Consider the following 25,094-nt stretch of genomic DNA (forward strand, 5'->3'; position numbering starts at 1 on the left):
TATAAGAATTTGGTGAGCACAGCAGCCTAACCCTTCAAGGAAGTTGTGCCTTAGGTCTAGAGACCCTTTCAAACCTGTTCCTACTTAGAGCATTTTGTCATCTGATCCCACAGACCATTAGCAGAAACTGCCCTCAGTACGTTTTCAGGTTTTCTTTGGTATGATCATTTCTTTCAATGTATTTGTTGTTATGCACAGAAAGACAAGAGAACAGGAAGCTCTTGGATCTTGCAGAACAGGGATTCGTGAGTGTTTTATGTGGCAGAATTCAGTCTATGACTTGCTCTCATCGTGTCATGATTGGCAGCAAGGTTGTTAGGGAGAGATTCTGACACCACAACTTTTCCTCTTTTCATTGGAGGTTACAAGTGTGCGACAGAAAGAACCTAATAATTGTGACCAAATTGTCTTGGGCCAGTTTCTATGGTTTTAATTATGTCCTTTATAGTTAGCCGTTTCTGTGCCATTTCCTCTTAGATTCCTCAAACAAAACATGTTCAAAAGCAAACTTATGCTATTTCTTCCCCCAAATTGTCCGTAACTCTGAAATAGCAGCTACTGTCCATTTTTGGACAATCCCAAAGAATGGAGTCATTCGTCACACCTCCTGTTCTGTTACACAGTACATGATAAAACAAATCCCATACACTTTACCTCCAATATATCCTGGAAATCTTCCCACTTCTGTCCCTCTCAGTCTCACCTCACTCATCTAAACTGTCATAACCTTTTTATGGCAACAGCCCTATAACTGGTTTTCCTGTTGTCCACTCTGGTTCCCTTCCAAACCATTCATCTCGTGTCCACCGCAGTGAGCACTGGGAAATGTAAATACAATTGTGTCACCACTTGCTTAATGCTTGTTAAAGATTTTCCATGTGTTGTGGGATGAATACAAAACTCCTTAATAAGTTCTAAATTTCCTGCACCATCGGGATTTCCCCCCCATCTTTTCTTTCTCAAGCAGAAACTCTGCTTTTCTTTTTTTCCCCCTGATTCCTCTTTCAGATTAACCCCCCCTCCTTCCTAAAATGCTCTGTCTTCTCTGCAGACTAAGGTCAGACTCACCTTTTTATGTAAGCATCACTTTTTTATTGAATCCTGACTCTCCTGAGTAGGTTGGATTCCATTATTACAGGAAATCATAGCACTAGAGGGCTCTCCTTTGTTATTTGTATATATTTACATTAGTCATCATTTTCTCTCTCTTCCACTGCACTCTAACTCCCATTGAGGAAGTAGTCTTGCAAGTTTTTCTATACCATTTTCTCCCCCAGGACCTGGTACTGAGACAAACAGTAACACTCACTAAATAGGAGAACAAATAAATGTAAAAACTTTTCAAATGCTTATGATCTACAACACAGTGGAAATGAAATTACAAGCCCTTTATTCAAGCTTCAGGAGAGAAAAATCCTAAAAGTTTTCCAGAAAGCAAGGAGTAGTAAGTAAAAAATGCTTTCACTTATTACAAGAATATAAGATAAGTATCACGTCTTTATTTACTGTCTTATCCATGTTATTTTGTTTTAAAAATATGAACATAATTTTAATAGCTTTCTGCTAGTGATACAGTTCCCCATTTTTTCCAGTAAGGGCTTAATCTCTGAATTTTGGAGTCTCCTAAAGTGAGATTTTCAAGAACATCATCCTGATTTTACTTGATTCTTGCCTATACCATGCTATTTATTACCTTTAACCATGATGATTTTGTCTCCTTGTTTTCACCTAGTTTAATCTGTTTAATCATCTTTCTTATCCCACTGCCTTGTTTCTTTATTTGCCTACTTCCTTCACAGTTTATAGTAGAAAATACATTTTACATCGACACACAGTACCCATTCTTTTAATAAATAATTATGGATGAGTATGAATACATGCTCAACATATAACCTGAGGAACATAGAAAAAAAACACTACATGATTATAAATTCCGTCTTTCCTACCATGAGCAAAAAATCCTACTTCCATCTGTGTGCAATACACTAGTAATGGCCTATAGGCTGATGAGCCTATGAGTAATTTACATAGACTATCGAGTAGATGCTTTTATTTTGTTTAGGTCATTATTGATGAAAAGAGAGGAAATGTAATAAACTGAAATTTAATGTAATTTTGTGAAAATAAATGTATTCTGTAGGACTGGCAAGGGACAATGTAGAATCTCTTTAATTGAAATATTTAATATAAGAAAGAACACGTACCATTTTGTTATGGTTAGTGTAGCGTATAGCCTTACATAATTTCCTTCTTTCACTAAGTGAGTGAAAGAGAAACAAAGTAGATTTTAAAATATATAAATTAAGATGTTAGCGTTTCTAAATGGAGGAGTATTTAGTGAAAGTGAGACTTAAGAAATAAATACTTTACATTAGCCTTATTTTTTCCTAAGTTTAACTAGAAATTAAATGTGTGGTATACTATATATCATCGCTTTATATATTTAGTGTAAAATGGAGCCTAATCCTTTTTTAATTAATGTGATTATGATTTTTGCATGTGTTTGAATACTTTTGAAAAAATTATCCTAAGATTTAACACTATTTCAGTTAACAAAAAAGGAGAATTTATAAATTTTTTAATGAGATAAAATTTGGAGTCTTCTTTTTCATATAACATGCTCAATTTGGCGATCCACATCTAAATAATTACAGTGCTTATGAAAAAATTTGTCCTATTCTCTTAGCTTCTTTGTGAGCAGGAAGAAAGAGAGGACTCTTCTATGTATATCCAGCACTCAGTACAGCTGCTGTGGGCCTGTATTTATAAACTGTCCTTTGTCATATGTGCTCAAAGTTCAGTTTTGTAGGAAGTCGGTAAAGACCAAGGAATTATGAGCGAGGCATATTGATTTTTGTGGATCTATGGAAGGAATGGTAGGTCATTCCAAAATGCATATTTATGGGTTTTTAAGTAGTATTAAATAAATTGAGATTAAGGGTAGAGATGGAACACCTTTAAAATGTTGCATTTAAAAATTATATCTTTTGATCTCAATTAAAAAGACAAAAAACAAAACAAAGCAAAAAACTCCAGGGACTGAATGTTTCATTGTTAAACTTCTTCAAGGAACAGTAAATCCAGGGTGGTGTAATTCAGGACATGGACAAAGGTACAAAGTTACCAAAATCATTTAATGATTAAGCTAAACAGTTATTCTAAAATACTCAGAGCACAAATTATGGGCTGATGTTCTCATATTTTAGTTCATAAAATGCTCCTACTTCAAGATACTCTATCAAAAGTAAGAACTTTGGCAGATATGTTTGGTTAATCCTATGAAAAGTATTCTATTCTCAGAGATTCATGATCAACATTAACTCATTAAAGGGATCTGAAAAATCCTTTGCTAAATAAAATATACTTAACTCAGAGTTGCCAGATGTATTTGACTGTAGACCCCTATGTCTGGTCAGCAAACTGGCTTTTCAGGGAACATGGGTTGGGATATAAAACTGTAACCCGAGATCACTTTAAAAAGATAGATATAAAAATCCTATAGTAATAAATTGCCAAACTCAAATCAAAAGTGCATTTACATTAAGGACAAAAGCAAACAAAACAAAATGCCAAACAAGCAAAAGGGTATATACTAAATATTATTACCTCATGGATAGAAAGAGGTGGAATGATATTAATTCTTATTTATATCTTTGTTATTTGTCTTGTAATAACAAGTGCATATTACTGTTTTTTGGAATTGAAAATATTAGAACTGTAAAAAAATTACCATCAGGTAAGATTTACCCAAGGAGTGTAGGTATGGCTTCTTATAGGTATATATTAATAAACTACTTTATTGCAATGAATTGGACATAATATTTTACAGGAATGATAAATTCAACATATCCCAAAATTAAATAATTTATATCCCTCTCCATCTGCAGAATTTTTCCTACTGTTTCTTTTCTTATGCTGATATTATCTGTTGCCTTTATTCCTTGATATCTATAGGTCATATTGAAAAACAACAAATATTGGTTGAAAACCAAGCAAAACATTGTATCGTTCATGAGCTGTGTTTGTTCATATGGTTCTAGTCATATAGTCAGTCTTTGTCCTTATTGATCGTGGAAGTATTGGATGATATGAAATCTCGAGGGCATTTCTCTGTTTTTGGTGCATGTTGGTGGTAATCAAGTTCTGAGTTGGTATTTAAAGACATATTTGACTAGTTGGCATTTCATCCTCCAATCTGCATAGTTTAAATGCATGTCCACTTGATTTAAAAAAAAACAAAAAACTTTCCAAAGTGCTTGCTATAAAATTCCTCAATGGTTTTTTATTCTGTGACAATGATCTTTAAAATAGACATTGTCACAAGTGAGTATTCATATAAAACTAAATTGCATTAAGGCAGAAATGGCTATGTGAAAGATTTTTGAAATTCCAGTTTAAGCCCAGTATTGTGAATACTGACTACAATTATGAAAAAAATATAAATATGTGAATGGCAGGAATACTCTATGGCAGGAATACTCTGCTTCTCAAAATGCATAGAATTTCAAAAACTAGGTATATTTAATCTTCATAAGATAGAAAATTCATAAGTTATATAAAATTAAATACATATTTAAATGATACCCTTGAGTATGAGTTAATATGTTAAATAATATAAAAAGAGAAAATTGTACTGTTTTTTTCAAAATATTATGATTTTAACATTTAAATCTTAAAATATTACCATATAATGATATGCTTAGTAGCTACCTGTCAGTGAATTTTAAAAATAGATACATATATAATATACATATGTACAGTCTTTTATATAATCACAATAGGAATTCTTTCATTTAAGCAATCTCAGGGATAAGTAGTCCTTTTTTAAAAATAAGTATTCCTTTTTAGAACAAGTCACTAGCCTGATATTGACATTTTGGCCCAGAAATAACACCTAACTTTTTTTTTTTTTCCCTTACTGCATTACCAAGAATTAGTTGTCCCTTTCTGTAAATGACGACAGTGAACCCTCCAAAGGTCAACTAATATCAGCATGACCATCTTTCTAAATAGTTAAAGATTATAGGTTTACCTTGCAAATTGCCTAACTCTTGTTTTTTTTTTTTTTTTTTTTTTTTTTTTTTTTTTGCGGTACGCGGGCCTCTCACTGTTGTGGCCTCTCCCGTTGCGGAGCACAGGCTCTGGACGCGCAGGCTCAGCGGCCATGGCTCACGGGCCCAGCCGCTCAGCGGCATGTGGGATCCTCCCGGACCAGGGCACGAACCCATGTCCCCTGCATCGGCAGACGGACTCTCAACCACTGCGCCACCAGGGAAGCCCCTAACTTTTCTTTTTAGAGCCTTCCACACTTGCCCATGTTTCCACTTCCCCTAGCAGTTAAGAGTTACAGGGCGGAGAAAAGATTGGACACGATTACAGATATTCATTAATCCATGAGTGGTTTTCTGCTGCTAACAACTCTGTTAGCTAATCCACAGCAAAGAGAACAGACAGGCTATTTTCTCATTGCCAGTTTCTTCCTCCACAGTCCCTGACTCTCTTGCATTTAGCTTTTTGTCAAGTGGAGAGGGCTTTTTAACACTTATGTGGAGATATTGGATCCTTATATTTGACTCATTTTTGTGTTTCTTTTTCTTTTATGCTGGGGCTGTCATATAAATAACAAAATTACTAATGAATTCATTGAAGGTTCTTAGGTGTCAGGCATTTCACTGAGCATTAGGCCGCTTAATTCTCATAATAACCAAATGAAGAAGTTAACATGATTACGTTTACTTTTCAGTTGAGGAGCATGATGTTTAAAAAGCTTAAGTAGTTTCCCTAAGTTAGTATTAATCAAATTATGAATTAAATGTTTGATTATTAATTTATGGTGTTATTGCTAGTAGTAATTAGTGTTATAAAGTTGAGGTCAGAATCATTCACTTTAGATTTTAGAAACTGTTTTTGTGTAGACTAAGATGTCATGTATCTGCATCTCTAACATACAGTGCAGTGCCTGGCACTAGTAAGCCATCAATAAGTGTATTTGTATGAATAAACATGACTTACCTTTATGATACTAGTTCACCCTTTTTCCATTTTAAACATTTGATTAAAATATTATAGCACTTACTGGTTTTATAGAAATCGTTTTTAAATTTAAAATTGATAGGTATTTTTACAGTAGAGGAATTATAAGAAAAATATATTCATTTGCAACTTTTCATTTCAAAGTCACTCACTACAAATGAATCTGAGTAACTTGTATGCAAATTAAAGAAACAAAAAGGCAAATAGAACATGGTGTGATATTGGTCTATTTTTATATCTTAGATTGTAGTAAATTATTTAATTTCAAATGTTTAGGCAGGGGATACGTGATAATAAACAAAAATTTGGTTACAATTAGGTATCCGTTAAAATTAAGCATTTAAGTGAGCTTTTTTTCTTAAATATTATGGCCCAGTCACAAAACAACATTAAATTTGATTACTAGGAAATTTGAAGGTAACAGAGTGTTTACTAATATCCACCAGCTATGATTATTTATTTTTTAATTCTATATTATTAAATCCTACTGCTACTTTCATTTCAGGATATAACTTGAATAGTTTACCTTGGGCTTTGACTGACTGAACAGATGTATCTCTTTTATAAGAAGGCAAAATAGGATATTTTGATTATGAATGTGCTGTATTTGAGCACATTCTTGGATTTAGTTTATCAGAAAATCTGTGCCATCATTAAAATCACTTCTGGGTACAGAGACAAAATAATAATTAACTGAACTTCATCAATTATGATCAGGGAGAAGCGGCAGTTTTCATTTAATAATGGCTCGAAAGACATCTGTGAATGAAATAAGATAACAATCTATATTAAAATGGATTATAATCACTGAATAGCTTCAAATCCTTATGCAGCACATTGTAGCATTCACAGTGCTAGGAAAAATAGCTAACGTATAAATGAAATATTAATGTTTATGCATAGTAAAATAAAATGGTATTTCAATGCTAAAACTGTCTTAGCCTCAAGAATTATATAATAAAGTAACAGTAAACTATCTGTGTATCTATCTCTCTTGAAAGTGCACTTTTTACGTTCCTTCATAAAAGTAGCTGAATTATTGTTTAGAAAGATAATTTATATGAACAATATTAAAGTATTTTTATTTGAATGATTGACATAGAAGAGTAATATAAGTTTTCATATTTCTTTAAAACATTCCTAGTTGTGTCACCTATAACCAAAATGGTATGTAATAAGTTGGCAGATATTCTTAACATTCTCCACGTGTTGCATGTAGATGCTCTATAACTAGTATCAGAAAGTGATGCTGTGTCCATATAATGTGATCAGAGTAGTCTGGTCTCTGCCTTTTTATTAAGCTTCCCCATGTGTTAGTATTTACTTTTGTAAAATAAAAACATGCAACAAGTAATTTTCAAAATACTTTTAAAATCTAATTTTTATAATTCTAGAGGAGGTTTGAAAGACTTTTTTGTTTAAATAATGTGAAGATCCTATCTTAGAATTTGATGTTAGTGCAAATTCTGCAGAATTCCCTTCTAAAGTGTTTCTACCCTTCGAATAATGTGATTCTTTACAAGAGAACATAAGGGAAATAGTTGCAGAAGTTCATGTGAAAGTGAATCCCAACAACGAAGTCAAGATCATAAAGTTATTGTAGGCAAATCTCTCTCTAATGTTGGAGAGTAATTTGTTTCTTCCATAAAACATAAGCTGGATACTTTTGTTATTATGATAGCTATGTAACTAACCTGATTGACTGAACTTAGTATTAATGTATGCAAGATTCACTCACTAACATGAACGGGATTTTGGGTAAAATTTTGATTAGTAAATCGTGAAATATAATCAGTTTAATTCAGTAATTCAAACTGTTTTTAAATATGTTAGTGACAAAGTTTAGAATGTTAACAAGACTAAATAAATACAAGTTTTATATTTGAATATTAAATTTGATTTTATAAAAAGACAAATTTTTAGTTATACAATTTGCTCGCCTATTACCCAAGCAGAATGGGTTTCAATAAGTAAGTCAATGCATTTTAAATTTCCAAATTTTGTATTTATCATATTAAGTAATGCTAACTAAACAAATGATGGGGTTACAAAAGCGAATTACTAAGGAAAATAAAACCTAATTTACTTGTTTATAAGTACTCGAATATTTCAAAAGGTGGTGGGAAAGTCATTTGCCTGTTTTGACAAAGAAGTATTTAGCCTTGCCTCTTAGTTGTATTAGATTCCACCATTAAGACAGTGGTGAGATAAACATTTTTGTGTGCTCTTTCTTTAATGAAATGTATTTAGTTTATATCTATCTAAACAGGCTAAATAGCTAGGTGATTTAAATGTGGGCAACAGAGATCTGTGTATTTTACATTCAGACCCTCATTCATTCAGGAAATATTAATGCACATCATTATGTTCTTGGCAGTAATATAGGTGCTCAGGCAACATAGATGAAGACACCATGTGACTCTGTCCTAATAGACTCCATTCTTATAGAGGTTTATGGATAATGGGCCTCAAATCCAGCAAATGACTAAAACTATTATATATTTTTTTAATTAAGCAGTATAAGAAAGACTTGGAGTATATATGATGGTCAGGATAGAAGTAAAGACTTGAAGGATGTGAGGAGATAGCCATGACAATATCTCGGCAATAGGGTCCAGCCAGAGAGAGCAGTCCATGACAGGACCCTGAGTCCGGACCATGCCTGTCATGTTGGTCAGAAAGCAAGAATGCCAGTGTAGCTGGGGCAGAGCAAACCACAGGGAGGAAAGTAGAAAATTAGTCCAAAAGGCATAGGGAAGGGTCGGATAGAGGAGCACGCTGGAGACAAATGAAAGATTGTTAGCTTTTAGTCTAAGTGAAAGAGGGAGCCCTCTCAGGGCTTTAAGTAGAGGAATAGCATGGCTTGACTCATGTTGTCATAGGGCAGCTCTGGCTGACGGGTCGACTATAAGCTGTTGGAAAAAGGGTGGGGATGCTTACTGCAGTGGAGGGAAAAAAAACTGATGGCAGGGATCATTGTGGTGGCAGTATAAATGGTGAGTAGTGATTGTGGAGTCTGGTTATATTTTGAAGTTAGAAGCAGTGGAGTTTGCTAAAAGATTGGATATGGGTTGTTATAAAAAAAGAAAAAAAAAAGTCCAGGATGATTCCAGGATTTTGGTTCAAGAAAGCTCTCTTTGCCACCATCCAATGATGAAGAGTTTGAGAGGAAGTTTAGGATTCCATTTGGACATGTTAACTTTGAGATGTCTATTGGAAATAAAGGGAAGGCATTGAGAGAAGCTGGTTGACGCTTGACTGCAGTGAGGCTGAGGGACTAGAGGACAGTGAATTCGGGGTGATCTCGGAAGATGAGTTCAGAGAAGAGCCAGGTGTTTGGGATTTTATTCTGAATGTGGCATTGAGAGTTAGAAACAGAGAGGGAACAAGATTTGACCTATAATTTAAAAGGATTATTGTGTTCTCAGGCTAAATATTTAAGTATCCTCTGCATCATTTTCTCTTGGGGAGAAGGAACAAAAGTCATTTATTTATTACAAAAATATTTATTGACTTAGAAGATCAATGTTTTAAAAACTGTAGGGACATTGTTACTCATGAACCTAAGCAGTGGCCCATTTAATGAGCCCCTAAGAGAAACCAGCAGACGAGCCTATTCAAAATCAGAGGAAAACTCTAAAAGTAATTCAGTGTATTCATCTTTATTAGTCTTTTTTTAAAAAGTTGATTTTGCTTTTGTATAATTATACCAAATATGCAACAACTGTTTCATTTTCTTATCATTTTAGGGGTCTTCATTTTCATATCAATTTAGAGAGCATTAAGGTATACCAAGTCCTTCAAGTGTAAGTGTAATATTAACAAATAAGTGAAAGGCTCACATGATTTTCCCAGGTCAAGTAAATGGAATGTTGCATAAGGATTATAAAAAAATGCTTGTAAGTATAGATTTAACTACAACCATATCAAGGAAATTAAATACCTTGCAATATGGTTTATTCAGCAAAATTTATTAAGATTTACATAGGTTGTGATAGGTATTATCATGTATACAGTTTGGTAGATTGAAAAGCATAGCCATAATATTTTGTGGCTCCTCTCATGAAGACATGGAGTCTGTTTCCACACTCCTTCAATCTGGGAGGATCTTGTGACTTTGGCAAATAGAATGGGCTGATCAAAGCTAGGTCTTCAGAGGGCTTGCAGCTGCCATGCCAAAAAGGAAACTGGTTGAGTTGATCGGAGGCTGAGAGGTCTCATGGAGAGAAACTAGGCGCCACAGCCAACAATGAAACCTGACCATAGACCCCAGTGGTGGGAGCATCCTGAGCCTTCCATTCAGCCAGACTTCTAGCTGAACACAGCTGCAGGTGTGAGCCCAAGAAAACCAGAGGAGCTTCCCACCGAACCATGTGAGATGATAAATTGTTACTTTTTTAAACCAATAAGTTTGGGGGAGTTTGTTTTGCAGTAATATAAAACTGAAACATGCATGAACTATTTTTTGGAGTTTGTTTGTATATATTATTTGAGCAGGGTTTAATTAAGTGTTATTTTGTTCATTTAGCAGTTAGCTACTGGATAGCTGCTATGCACTTTGTTCTAAGTGTTGTAGGAAAATTATAAAGTATAAATACTGTCATCGAGGTTGATAATAGTTGAGTAGGGTTGATAAATATTTAACACTAAATATATATATATATATATACATATTTGTAAAAGTGTAGCTATCTAAGACATGAACTCATATATACTTTAGAAATTCATCAGAAACACTGTAGCTTGGGATACAAAGAAGTCTTCATGAGGGAGGTCATATCTGAGCTAGGGTTTCAAAAAATGGGAATTCTTGTAGGTATTGGAGAAAGAGGATTTTCAATTGAAAGAAACAGATTGGGCAAAAAGTATACATTGGGCCATGGGTTATATATATTATGATAAGCAAACAGTCCAAATAACATGTAAAAGGGAGATAAGTGAGACAAACGAAGAAAAAACAGGTTAGATCCAGGTTTTGGATTCTAGTTAATTCTTTTTTCTTACAAAGCTTTGCAAAGATTTATCAAATGATTATTAATTATCTGCTACTTTTTCACCTTATTTTCCACCTTATTTCTCTTTACTAGAGGCACCTTATTTTATTTCATTTTCATTTATTTATTTTTGGCTGGGTTGGCTCTTCGTTGCTGCGTGTGGGCTTTCTCTCATTGCGGTGAGCAGGGCCACTCTATGTTGCCGTGGGCGGGCTTCTCACTGCGGTGGCTTCTTTTGTTGCGGAGCATGGGCTCTAGGCGCGCGGGCTTCAGTAGTTGTGGCACGTGGGCTCAGAAGTTGTGGCTCGCGGGCTTAATTGCTCTGCGGCATGTGGGATCTTCCCAGACCAGGGCTTGAACCCATGTCCCCTGCATTGGCAGGCGGATTCTTAACCACTGCGCCACCAGGGAAGCCCTTGGATTCTAGTTAATTCTATATGCACCACGTATCTATTGCTGAATAACAAGCCACTGCCAAACCCCAAACTTTGTAGTTTCTCACAGTTGTGTGATGGGTGACTGGGGCAGTTTTTCTGCTGTTCTCACCTGTGATTACTCGTTTGGCTTCAGTCACGTGACGGCCTCACAGGTGCTGGTGAGTCTAAGACGGCGTCTTTCTGCTGTGCAGCTGTTTGTGCTGGCTGGCAGCTGGGACATGCTGTTTTTTCTCCGCATGGCCCCTCATCCTCCAGTTGACTATATGGGGCTGCTGCACAGCACCATGAGTGAGAACAAGAACTTCAGTGTCTTCAGAACTTCCAAGACTTGGAAGTCTTGGTCTTAGACTTCCAAGAAAGTGAGAACAAGAACTTCAGTGTCCTCTAAGGTCTAGGCTTATGCAACTCACACAGCATCACTTCCACAATACTCTATTGGTCAAAACAAGTCAATAGGCCAGCTTAAATTCAAGGTCAAGGAGAGACACACTGTACACCTTAGTGGGAAGTACAGCAATATCATGTTGCAAAGGAGAATGAACATAAGAATTGATTTATTGGCAGCTATTATAATAGTACGTCACACCACAAATTAGAAAGTGTTCTCGGGCTTCCCTGGTGGCGCAGCGGTTGAGAGTCCGCCTGCCGATGGAGGGGACGCGGGTTCGTGCCCCGGTTCGGGAAGATCCCACATGCTGCGGAGCGGCTGGGCCCGTGAGCCATGGCCGCTGAGCCTGTGCGTCCGGAGCCTGTGCGTCCGGAGCCTGTGCTCCGCAACGGGAGAGGCCACAGCAGTGAGAGGCCCGCATACCGCAAAAAAACAAACAAACAAACAAAAAAAAGAAAGTGTTCTTCAACAGTGAGAATCTAGTTGCTTTTTTGAACCTGAGATTGATATATCCAAGCTGTGTTTAAAGAATATGAATATGGCCTTTATGAGTGGGTCGCATTAAAAGAAGGACAAACTGAAGACCAGGAAGCAGAGCAGGAGATTTTTTCTGGTAGTTCTGGTCACGGTAACACATGTCTCAATTAGGAAATGTACATTTTATCTATAAACAGAGATTTGCTTTTAATGTGTAGTGATGCAAAATATAGTAAGCCCTTCAGTAACATTTGAATTCTTAAAAATATATAAATTATATTTTTCCTCATTCTATTTCCTACTGAAGTATAAAAGTGATGCAAAGTTGTTTACCTTCTCAAATATAAATTATTTTAAATAAAGTAAAAAACATATTCCACAGAAAGGTCTATTGTTATCAAACAGCTGTTCTCTTTGGTTGTATGAAGGCTCCATCTGAATAGTCTTAGAATTAACTTGGCTGGTATATTGCATAGAGGCAGCTGAGAAAATAAACTGACATGAGTCAACTATTATGACCTGGCAGCTTACACAAAATTTCTGAACATAGAACCAGTGAAATTTTGCTGAAATGTTCTGGAGACCTGGAGTTAAGAAAACAGAAAAATAACAGAACAGTTCCTGCCTCAGAAGCAAAATGATGACACAAACCCTACTGTTTCTCTTCTGTCCCTTGGTTTATCTACCTGTGTGCCTACCCATCTTCCTAACTATCCAGTGGCTTATATACTCTGCCTTAAAAAGATTTAAGATAATTGAATATTTATGATATGTAACTTAGACAAATACATAGATATCTTAAAAGGCTGGAAAAGGAATTTCTGTAGTTTAAACATTGAATAGCACATCTTCTTTTTCATCACCCCATTCCTACCATCAGTCCCAAGCAACCATTAATATGCTTTCTGTGTCTTTTCTGGACATTTCATATAAACAGAATCATACAATATGTAGTCCGTCCTTTACATCGGGCTTCTTTCACTCTTTTTTTGGCTTGTTCATATTTTAACATGCGTCAGTACTAGATTCCTTTTTATTGCTGATTTTTTATGTTGCAAGTCTCATTTCCCTCCAACATTGCACATATATGCATGTTTCATAGCCTTACTTTTTTTTTTTTTTTAAGCTAGTAGCAGTGCTATTTCTAATGCTATTTTAGGAATTCTACTTTGGGAACATCTTATAACAATTTCTATGCTGTTCCCTGACTTTCATATCATCAATAGCTTTGTACAGATAATCGATCTACTTAGAGACTCATTTTTAGAGGCACCTTGCAATGGTTAACTCCTCAAGCCTTTCCTGTATACAGTTGTCCCTCTGTATCCACAAGTTCCACATTTGTGGATTCAACCAATCACAGATTGAAAATATTTGGGAAAAATTTCCAGAAAGTTCCAAAGAACAAAACTTGAATTTGCCGCACACAAGCAACTATTTACATAGACTTTGCAACTTATTTATAGCTATTTTTATAGCATTTACATTGTATTAGGTACTATAAGTAATCTAGAGATGATTTAAAGTATACAGAAGGATGTGTATAGGTTATATGCAAATATCAATACTATGCCATTTTATATAAGGGACTTGAGCATCTGTGGATTTTGGTATCTGTGGGGATCCTGGAACGAGACCCCAGGGGATACTGAAGGATGACTGTGTATGGAACACACACACACGGAATATATACACGTATATCTATACCACATGTATATACTGAAAAATGTCTCTCTGTTAAAAAAAAAAAAAGACTACTGACTATTGCTATTTTCTTTTGAATTTTATTTTATTTACTTTTTTTATACAGCAGGTTCTTATTAGTTATCTATTTTAAACATGTTAGTGTATATATGTCAATCCCAATCTCCCAATTCATCCCACCACCACCCCCTGACAATTGCTATTTTGATGGGGAAGAGATCTAGTGAATTCTGGTGTCTGTGTTTCCTCGACACGCATTCAAAATGTTTGTGTAGGTCACCCATGAAATTCAGTCTATTTATTTTACATGCTATTCAAATATACTTTGTGATACTTTGGCTACAATTTTTGGCTACTAATGAAAATAAGACTATATCTGTTTGATGTAGGAAAAAAAGCTTAAAAATTATATTTCCTCAACCAAAATACTGTTCCATGTAAGTTCCTAACTACTAAGTGGATTTATGAAATGCACTTTGGTTTTCAAGAGAGTCATGATGAGAAGCAGTGTGCCTAATTTGAAAGTTTTAATTGTAATACACATGTGTTTCTTTAGCATTTGTGGAATCCAACATCTGGAACGAATAGGAAAGAAGCTGAATCTCTTTGACTCCCTTTATTTCTGCATTGTGACGTTTTCTACTGTGGGCTTTGGGGATGTCACTCCAGAAACATGGTCGTCCAAGCTTTTCGTTGTTGCCATGATCTGTGTTGCTCTCGTGGTTCTCCCCATACAGGTAAACACAACCATGTTAAATTTTATAGGAACCTGCAAAGTCTTATGAAATCAAATCTTCCACATTTAATAAAAATTGCAGGGTGGCTTGTTAATCTAACAATAATATATTAACACCTGCTATTGTTCCATCCAGTCAATTAATTACAATTGTATCAGAAATGCCTTTTTGCATGGTATTAGAAACACTGAGTTTTTTTTCCCTCCAGTCACAATTGATAGCTCACATTTCATTTCAATTCTTCAAGGTGCTTTCTTTCAAATGTTGAGTACTTATGTTAATTTTAGGATTGTAGGATAGTATATTTTTAAATTATAGAATGATAGCTCAAGGAAATATACTTGTGAAGGGTTGATTTCTCTTGAGTCTTGAAAATACATGTAAAAGCCATATGTTGTAATGAATAAAAATTGTTTCCATATGATGGTCAACTAAAACAAAATCTGAAGATGATACATAGCTATCATGCAGCATTTTGGAGAATGGATAAGGAGATAGCAAAGGGACAGAGATATAAAATGAGACTAAAGGTACATAGAGGCAATCTTCAACTTTTTCCTGCAATGAACTCTGGGTGTCCATGGGTGGGCAGGTCAGAAACAGGATGTGGTCAATACAAATAAATCTTGCATGTTCCGTTACAGAACCATTGGACACAGTGTATTGAAATATACTTTACATAGGTATAAAAATGATCTTCGGGCTTCCCTGGTGGCGCAGTGGTTGAGAGTCCGCCTGCCGATGCAGGGGACACGGGTTCGTGCCCCGATCCGGGAAGATCCCACATGCCGGGGAGTGGCTGGTCCCGTGAGCCATGGCCGCTGAGCCTGCGCGTCCGAAGCCTGTGCTCCGCAACGGGAGAGGCCACAACAGTGAGAGGCCCGCGTACCGCAAAAAAAAAAAAAAAAGATCTTCCCGTTCCTATCCAATCATATATGTCATCCTTAATGACACCCCTCCCCTATACACTCCACAACCGTTAGATACCAGCTACTAAATAACTAGAATGTGGCCTTTTGTTGGTGGTAAGGGTATCTCCCCTTGCAGGAGATGTGGGCTGAAGTTGATATAAGAATGTGGGAGAAAAAAGTGAGGCTTTTCTCTTTGACTCAGTGCATGACATATATAGCTGCATACCCTACTGGACAGAGCAGAGGCACGGAACTCTTAGTGCCCTGCTATGATACAATAGGAAAATCATATTACTGTGTTTCCTGAAGACCTGAAGGCCCTGGGAGGCATTAGCAAGCTCTGCAGCCATCCTGTGAAGAGCCTCTTATTGAAGGGAACACTGATCATTTGAATCTCAAAGACTTTCATCTAAGAAATTGAGTATACTTAATAAACAACAGATGTATTGCATTTATTTTTATTTTTATGTCCCGTGTCTTTCATTCACATGTGGAAAATGCATTACAGTTTGAACAGCTGGCCTATTTGTGGATGGAGAGACAAAAGTCAGGTGGAAACTATAGTCGACACAGAGCTCAAACTGAAAAGCACGTTGTTCTGTGTGTCAGCTCACTGAAGATTGACTTACTCATGGACTTTTTGAATGAATTCTATGCTCATCCAAGACTCCAGGTACCTTTAAACAGATCATACCTACTAACATTGTCAAGGTCAGTTAATCATAGTACAGCCTGTGTTCTGGAGGATTTTTATTTATACACTCAAATTTAGAATGAGAAAATGAAGAACTACAAATATAACCAGGAACATAGAAAAAAATGCTGGAGGAATACACAGTATGTTAAGTTTCCTTCTGTATCTATACTGAAAGACAGATGGAATTATGTTACTGCTATAAAGAAAGGTTTCCTCTGATTAAAATGATTGCTTTTTTCTCCCTTGGGTAATGCATAAATGATATTTTTATGAAACAGTGAAATTTAACATAAAATATAATAAAACAATGAAAGAATCATTGCAATATCATCTGCTCACTTGAATATTTCAGAATTTTATCAAGTGTTGCTGATAGAAATGTGGAAGTCTGGAAGTTCCATTTTTCCTTTTGTTTCCTGGAGTGAAACTAGGTCTTATTTATAGTAACAATAAGTGACCAAAATTTGGGAAATAACTTGCTGATTGAGATCATAAATTCAGAAAAATCTCTTCTTCTGTCTATGCAGACGAACTCCTCAGATACTTCTTCCACTTGCCATGGTTCTGGGTCATTGTAGACTTAGGTCATCTCCTTTGCTGCTCAAGGCACTTAATCTAGTCCAAACAGCAAAGAGCTACTTGAATTTCTTGTGTTTCCCCAATAAATTAGTGGCAAGAGTTTGGATAATCCTGAGGTCAAGACAGTGCTGAGTACATCAATTATCTCTCCCTTAAATAAAGAGCTTTTTTCTTGAATATTTTAGAGAACTTTTAAAATACTACTTTTTTGGATTCAAAAAAATCTAATTTAGAAGTGATACTTATATAATATATTCTTCTGTTTTTGCATAAATTATTTTTCCTTTTTTGCAGGAATTCCAAATTTAATGGTTAGGTTTTTTATTATGCATATTAAATAATTTCAGATGCTTATTATAACCCACAAAGAAAATCTATTTTGGGGAAAATTCGATCCTTCCAGATTTTGATCCCTAGTAATTTATTTTGTCTAATATCAATATGGAGAATTCTTAGAACTCCAAAAATTCCTACTAGATATATTATAAAGTGATAAAATGGTGAGTGTTTACCAGAGAATTTGAATTCTTATAGATAAATTATTTTAAATTCTTATAGATTTTAAATTCTTACAGATTGTTTTTTATTTTCTCCAAAAGACCATTATTTTGAAATATTTTGATCTCAAACTTTTAAATTTAAGTTACTTTGTCAGTATTATCAATATTTTTGTGAATCTTTTTCCATTCAGATATTCATCAGAATATTTTCAATATTATCAGTTCATAATAATATTGATACAAATCACCATCACAGTTTTTATTCTAAAAGTAACAATTCGAAGTATGAATTGATCCTTAGGACTTCTGGCTGGTATGCAATTTATCTTTTAGAATCAGCCTGAAGTCGTAACTGAAAACTTCGTAGACTGGAAATGTGTGCTGAGTATAAGCACTGATTACCTTCCCTTCCTGGTACTAATAAAATTGAAAAAGATCAGGATGAATATATTGATTTATGAGATTTTTATATGTCTGTTATGTTTATTACTGAATCATTTTATTTAACGCTGGGTTTTAAATGCAAACTTTTATTTGTTATAAGAGTTAATTTCTACTTTATCATATTTTGAAATGTTCTTAGATATTCTATTTACCTACGTAGTATAAAACAAAGCATTATTGTCTCTAACCCATGGCCCCCTTTGTTTTGAGTAGGATTATTATGTGGTGATTTTGTGTCCTACTGAAATGGATGTGCAGGTCCGAAGGGTCCTACAGATTCCGATGTGGTCACAAAGAGTCATCTACCTTCAAGGTTCAGCCCTTAAAGATCAGGATCTGTTGCGAGCAAAGTGAGTATATCTCTTCAATATTTTCCATCTTGTACTGTTTTAATATCTTTTCTCTCCTCCAAATTTTAGCAGTTTTCAGTGTTGCAAGGTGTGTTTTTGAATACAGGCTTTTGCTTTCATCCCACTGCTGGTCAAATCGGAAGGTTAAAAATATAAAATCCGCGTATTTGCTCCTCTTTCTCAGGGCAGGGATGTTTGGCAGACGGTGTCCACACAACACGGTGAGAAGTGTGGTGTCACGTAATTATCTCAGGCTTCTGGGAGGTGAGCTGAGTTATCCAGACTCAAGGAGAGTCATCTCCAAATCCCTGGATACTGTTTTTATTCCCAGATAAAAATCTTGGGCTAAACATTGTGTGAGATGCCAAAGCAGTTCGTGTCAGGGTTTAAATTTAAGGAGCTTGTATCATATACGGGTCGGGTAACACTTGTGTTGCCCGGTGGTGTCTGAGATGAAAGAGTCCTTGGGAACTGGAAGAATCAGAAAGGTGACAGGGGTCTTAGTTTCTCTCTTCTTGTTGTGTAGGTGCCAGCCCACCAAGCTTAAAGGTGACATAGTCTTACACATTTGTCACAGGTCATGAGGGTCATTTCATGGGGGCAGAGTGAGAGGACGGTTGGTTAGGCTGTAGACACTGGGGAATCTGGGCATCTGCAAAACAGCATCCTTAGTTTCAGAAGCCAGAAGAGATCCTTAGCACAAGTAGCTTTGCTCAATGTTTTCTCTTGTTTTACAAGTTTTAAACATATCTTCATGTTTATCCTTGAGTTGTCCTACAAACTCTTTTAGGTTTAAAAGTATCTTCCCTCAATTTCATAACATAACTGTTTTTTTCTTTGTTGTTGTTTTGGTTTTTTTCCAGATCGCTTGAGTATGTGTGTTAGTGTGTGTGTACTGGTGCATGTTCTCCATGTGTTTGTGTATGTTCTGTGTTTCTTTATGCATGTTCTCTGTGTGTTTGTGTGTGTATGGGGGAGGGGGTGTGTGGGTGATGGAAAAGAACAGAAGAAAATTTCCAAACTCATTTTTGCTGCTTACTCCTGCAAAAGATGACTAGATAGCTCATAACAGGAACTCTGACATTAGTTTTGATTTATATATAATAGGTCAGTTTAACTGAGATTTTTCCAAAGATTTAATAACTTCTGAAACAAAAAAGTCAGTAGAAACTGTCAGGATATAATGAATGGTACATAATTGTAAAACTAAGCTTCTTTGAGAATATATTGGATGAGCCAAAAAGTGTCTTCAGTTTTTTAAGTAAAAATAAAAGACACATTTTTCATTTTCACCAAGAACTTTATTGAACAACGTATTCACCTTTTTGTTCCACTACCTTCTGCCATTTTTCAGGCAACTTCGTAATTCCATCTTCCCAAAACTTTTTATCTTTTTGAGCAAAGAACTGTTCCAGGTGCCTTTTACAGTCTTCCAGGAAACTCAAATTTTTTCCATAAGAGAATTTTTAAAGACTGAAATAAATGGAAATCCGAAGGGGCAATGTCTGGAATACGGCGGATGAATCATAACTTCCCAGCCAACCTGTAACAGTTTTTGCCTGGTCATCAAAGAAAGATGAGGTCTTGTGTTATCCTGATGGAAGGTTATACCTTTTATATTAACTAATTCTGGACGCTTTTCATCGAGTGCTGCTTTCAGTTGGTCTAATTGGGAGCAGTACTTGTTGGAATTAATTGTTTGGTTTTCTGGAAGGAGCTCATCATAGAAGATTCCCTTCCAATCACACCATATACACAGCATCACCTTCTTTGGATGAAGACCAGCCTTTGGTGTGGTTGGTGGTGCTTCATTTCACTTACCCCATGATCTCTTCCATTCCACATTGTTGTACAGTATCCACTTTTCTTTGCCCATCACAATTTGTTTTAAAAATGGAACATTTTCATTACGTCTCAGTAGAGAATCGCACGTGGAAACATGGTCAAGAAGGTTTTTTTCGCTGAACTTATGTGGAACCCAAACATCAAAGCGATTCGCATAACTAAGCTGGTGCAGATGGTTTTCAATGCTTGATTTGGTTATGTCGGCTATCTCCCGCGTGGTATAATGTTGATTGTTCTCAGTTATTGTTTCAATTTGATCCTTATCAACTTCAACTGGTCTACCCGACTGTGGAGCATCGTCCAGCAAGAAATCTCCAGCACGAAACTTCGCAAACTTTTGACACGTTCAATCAGTCGCAGCACCTTCTCCATACTAGAGCCATCTTACCCAAAAGACTGAACGAAACTTTTGGCCCACCCAATATTAGTATTTGTTGTGGATTACATACTTCATATATGTTGTCACTATACATGACAGTTCTAGAATAAGTCAGATTCTCCCATTACCTCAAGTAAAACACAGGTGTTTGCTATTTGCTATCTATACTCATTATTTGGGAACCGTAAAGAAATAGTTGCTTAGACAGTAATATAACTTGGATCTTTATATTCATCTGCATAGGTAATCAATATGCTTAATTTATTATAATGAGTTAAGTTCTTCATATGGTAAGAATGAGTCATGCACATATTATGGTCAGTATGAATTTCTGTGATAAATGAAGTCTTTTGACTACCTAATAAATTAATCTAAGCCATTAGGATTGGCTGTTAGTATCTTAGCTCGATACTACCTAGGATTAACACACTCATTTAGTATTAATAGTGTTAATAATGGTTTCTTAGCAAAATCAGTCACATTTGCAAGAAGCATTCCTCCATAAGAATAAAAAAGAAAAGTGTGGATGAGTGAGAGGTAGCAGGGTGGTAATTCTCAAAAAGCTGAATTAAGAAAGAAGGCACCATTTCTATGTTCATTTCTTATCCTATGTCACATGAAGATTTGGGATTTAATGTTAACTAATACATTCTTCAGTACAATTCCCCATGCAAGAAACAAGGAGTAGGATTCTCCAAACCAGTTCCAAAGGTCAGTTGTATGAGTTTTGAATTGCTCTGTTGAAGATGACATTTAGAAAATGTTATACAATGCTCATAGTGTCTTAATAACCACGACTACTTCACATTTTTCCAAAACTGTTTGGTTTGGTCTAATTCCATGGATTTTTCATAGAAAATATTTTGGAGAAAAATTCTTTTATCATAATGAACCAGAAAGATAAATAATTCCTTATTTTGAAAATACACAGTTTTATGTTTTTAGAACATTACTTATCAAGCACTGAAGCGTAATTACTGTTTATCACTACATTTAAGAAATATAGAACTTTAGCATGAAAGGAAAGGTTTTCGAACAGTTGATGATTCATCTCCAGGAAATATAAATGTACGGTAGAGTTTGGCTTACAAATACTAAGCAGCTTTGTTTCCTCTCTCTTAGTTTTGTTGACATACTGAAGCCAAAATGTAATCCATCTAAACTAAAGGCTAATACAACTCCCTAAATTTACACAAAGTATATATATGAAAAAAATATACAATGATAAAAGAGAAAATAAAAGTTGACTTTTTTTAACTTCTGTCATTATAAGCTCTTGAGTTATATAGCCAATCTACAACAATTATTTTGTTTACAGTCAAATATAGTCACGATCCTAGAAATCCTACTTTCATTTAAACCTAAGGATGTCCGTAGTTTACACGTACTTTATATGCACTGGAATTCTATTTTGCAGATAATGCATAGATATACACAGATATGTCAGTGTGTGATTATCTTATTTTTCCATCTGCATTTAGGATGGATGATGCTGAGGCCTGTTTTATTCTGAGCAGCCGTTGTGAAGTAGATAGGACATCCTCTGTAAGTTTCTAAAATCTCTTTTTGTAAATTGTTCTTTTTTCCTTAGAAGATTTTTAATTTATTTATTTTTTAATCTGCCAACATTAAATACTGATGACCTTAAAAATTTTGCTACATGGAAGTGAATATCTCTAAACTATCTTGCCAAAATATAAGAATAGTTGCATCATTGACTGTATCAACGAAAGTATTCTTGAAGTAGTTATCACTAATCCTTGGGTTTTCAGTTGATCAAAATGAAATGAGTCATATATAAACAGAACTAGATCATTTTTAATTAAATATATCCTATGCGATGTGATTTTGTTCAAAAGATCTCAATTTCCTCAACTTAAAAACAAGGCAGATGGATCAGGCACTCTGCATAAAATCAGTTGGAGAGTTTCTAAAAAAATATGCATTTGTGAAAGTTCTATTCAGGATATGCAGGGTGGGAATTGGGAAGCTGTGTATTTTTAAAAGATCTCCAGGTGATTTTGAAGCACCTCCCAATCTGGAAATCTCTGGCTTATATGATCTCCATGATACATTTTTTAGGTCTAAAGTTCTATAAACTCACAATTAAATTAAATCTTACAATTTACCAAATTATAACTTCTATTTTTTAAATACATTTTAATTTTATTACTTTTAAAAAGTGCTTTATTATTCTATGTTGAGGATGTACTGTTAACTCCTGTGTTTCTAAGCCAGTAAGTTCATCGGTAGTCATACCTGTGGTACACAGACAGATGAGAACCTTGTTGGCTTCTGTAGTGATTGGGGAAAAGGCAAAATATGTCTGGGTCTTTTAGGGACATGATTTGCACTTTTCTGGAGCATCTAATAGGTGTGCTCTGGTACATTACTTTAGAATTGCAAGTCCTGAATGTGACAGGCTTTGTGTTGTTCTCACTCTAATTTAACTAAAATTTTTACTCATTTTTAAACCAACTTACTCATCCTTCATTTGAAGAGGACTATTATGTGTTGAATTGTGTCCCTCAAAAACTCGTGTGTTCCAAACCTCCAGTACCTCATAATGTGAACTTACTTGGCGATAAGGTCTTAATAGAGATAATCAACTTATAATGAGTTTATTAGAGTGGGTCTTAGTCCCATATGAGCCGTGTCCTTGTAAAAAAGGGAAATGTGGTGACCGACAGATAACAGGGAGAATGCCACATGCACATTAAGACAGTCTTCTCTAAGCCAGGAGAGAAGCCTGGGACACATACTCCCCTCACAGCCCTCAGGAGGAGCCAACCTTACCAACACCTTGATTTTGGACTCTGGCCTCCAGGACGATGAGACAATAAATTTTCGTTAAGCCACCCAGTTTGTGGTATTTTGTTATTGCAGCCCTAGCAAACTAATGTAAGGCCATAGACCAAACAAATGATTGCAAAGTTTGTAAAATATTTCTTTTTAAAAAATATATATTTTAAAATTCACTTGCTCCCCTCCTTCTCCACAGTTACTGTCTTAATTCAGACCAGATTCTCCTCGGTCCACTTACGCACTATTGCAATGGTTTCTTAATTGTTTCCACACATTGGATGCTCCAAACATATTTATTGAATAAGTGAACTGGAATTGAACATCCTCTACCTTATGTTTCTATAATTATTTAACTTATGTAATTGTGAATCTTGGGCCTCTCCAGTGGCAGCTTAGTTTCAGAAGACTTCCAGTCTTCCAGTATCTATGTAATAAGGGGAGTAAACATTAGGAAATAATTACCTAATGTCTTTTAGAGTACCCTTTACAAGGTGAATTTGGAAGCTTTCCATTAAACAGATGCATTCCATGCATTTCCATTAAGCATTCCATGCTTTCCATTAAACAGATGCATTCCATGCATTTCCTGATGCTCTAGAAAATTTGTAAGAAATGCATAAAAAGACTTCACTCATCAAGACAAAGGAGATGGTAGATGAGGAGACATTAATACAAGTTTGGAAGCTAGAAAGCAGATGGCTGGGTGGTAACTGACTTAACAGACAGAAGGAAGGTAACATTTAAGTTGAGAGAGGAAACAAATCAGAAGCAGGCTCTTTTCTGCAATGGAGCCTCAAAAGTTGCAGGAAATAGAGGCACCAGATGCCTCTGCAAGTAGGGTCTTACGTGGTACTAAATATATGAACAGTGATTAAAAGTCTGGAGGAGAAGCAGTTAGATTCCCTGAACCCCTCCACACATCTATGGCTGGTCCCTCTCCCCATCCTTGGAAAATAGGTTTACTGTTTGGCGAATTTGGCCAAAATAAACACTTTCTGGCTGCCCAGGAAGAAAGAGTGGGAAATTAGCCTGTGGCAGAGACTCCTGACCCACTGATGCCCCCTGGGAATGAAGCATTGGAAGCGAAATCCTCTGATTCTGTGCAGTTTCAGAGAAGGTCAGTGTGAGTTACTGAAGCAGTTGGGGGACAGGAGATGCAGGAGACTGTTTCCTCTGCCTACTTATGGTGGAGACAGCTCAGGTTACTGCGTGATCCAGATGGTGGGGTGGGGACCCTCCAGGAACACCCAGAAGGGCTCCCTTTGTATTGGGCTGGTTGGTGCAGCAAGACTGATTGGTAGACGCACATTAGGACTGGAAGCATTCTTAGCCAAGCGTGTGTGTGTGTGTGTGTGTACATAGGATGTGAAAATAAGCTTCCTGCATTCACTCAGGTCCCAAACAGCTTTTGAGTACTTCACTCCTACATATGTTCAAACAACAGTGATCACTAGACATTTAAGGAATTTAAAGAACAAGGAACAAGAAAAAGAAGGAACCAAGTAACGGACATACAAAAAGCATATAGAAAAGAGGAATTAAGGGAAAACACAAATACCACCATAGAATTCTGGGAGAATAAATAAATTTCAAAATATGTAATAAATATCCTATTTTTAGTCATTTAGTAATTGAGAAGATGAGAAGAGTATACATATATAAAACAAGAATAGTAGGCTATAGAACAAGACAAATCAAAACAAAACAAGAACATTCAGTGAACCAAAAAGAGCTTCTGGAAATTAAATATTGGTAACAAATGAAAAATTAAATAAAATATTTAGAAGATAAATCTAAGGACATTGAAAGAATGA

At 35.6% G+C, this 25,094-nt stretch overlaps 1 protein-coding gene across 16 annotated transcripts in view; it reads left to right on the plus strand.

Annotated features, from left to right (window-relative positions):
* The window catches only part of KCNT2 (potassium sodium-activated channel subfamily T member 2), a 405,220-nt gene that overhangs the window by 210,660 nt on the left and 169,466 nt on the right, over positions 1 to 25,094 (plus strand). For all 16 annotated transcript variants that reach the window (XR_009563185.1, XM_060294948.1, XM_060294737.1 and 13 more), the window contains 4 exons: positions 14,590 to 14,770; positions 16,190 to 16,354; positions 18,115 to 18,251; positions 21,957 to 22,020. Coding sequence is in view for 15 of the 16 variants with exons in the window: in XM_060294948.1 (XP_060150931.1) it covers positions 14,590 to 14,770; positions 16,190 to 16,354; positions 18,115 to 18,251; positions 21,957 to 22,020 (547 nt within the window). In the remaining variant the exon portion in view is untranslated. The remainder of the gene's footprint in view (positions 1 to 14,589; positions 14,771 to 16,189; positions 16,355 to 18,114; positions 18,252 to 21,956; positions 22,021 to 25,094) is intronic.

Source organism: Globicephala melas, chromosome 1 (assembly GCF_963455315.2).
Source record: "Globicephala melas chromosome 1, mGloMel1.2, whole genome shotgun sequence".
Taxonomy (NCBI): Eukaryota; Metazoa; Chordata; class Mammalia; order Artiodactyla; family Delphinidae; genus Globicephala; species Globicephala melas.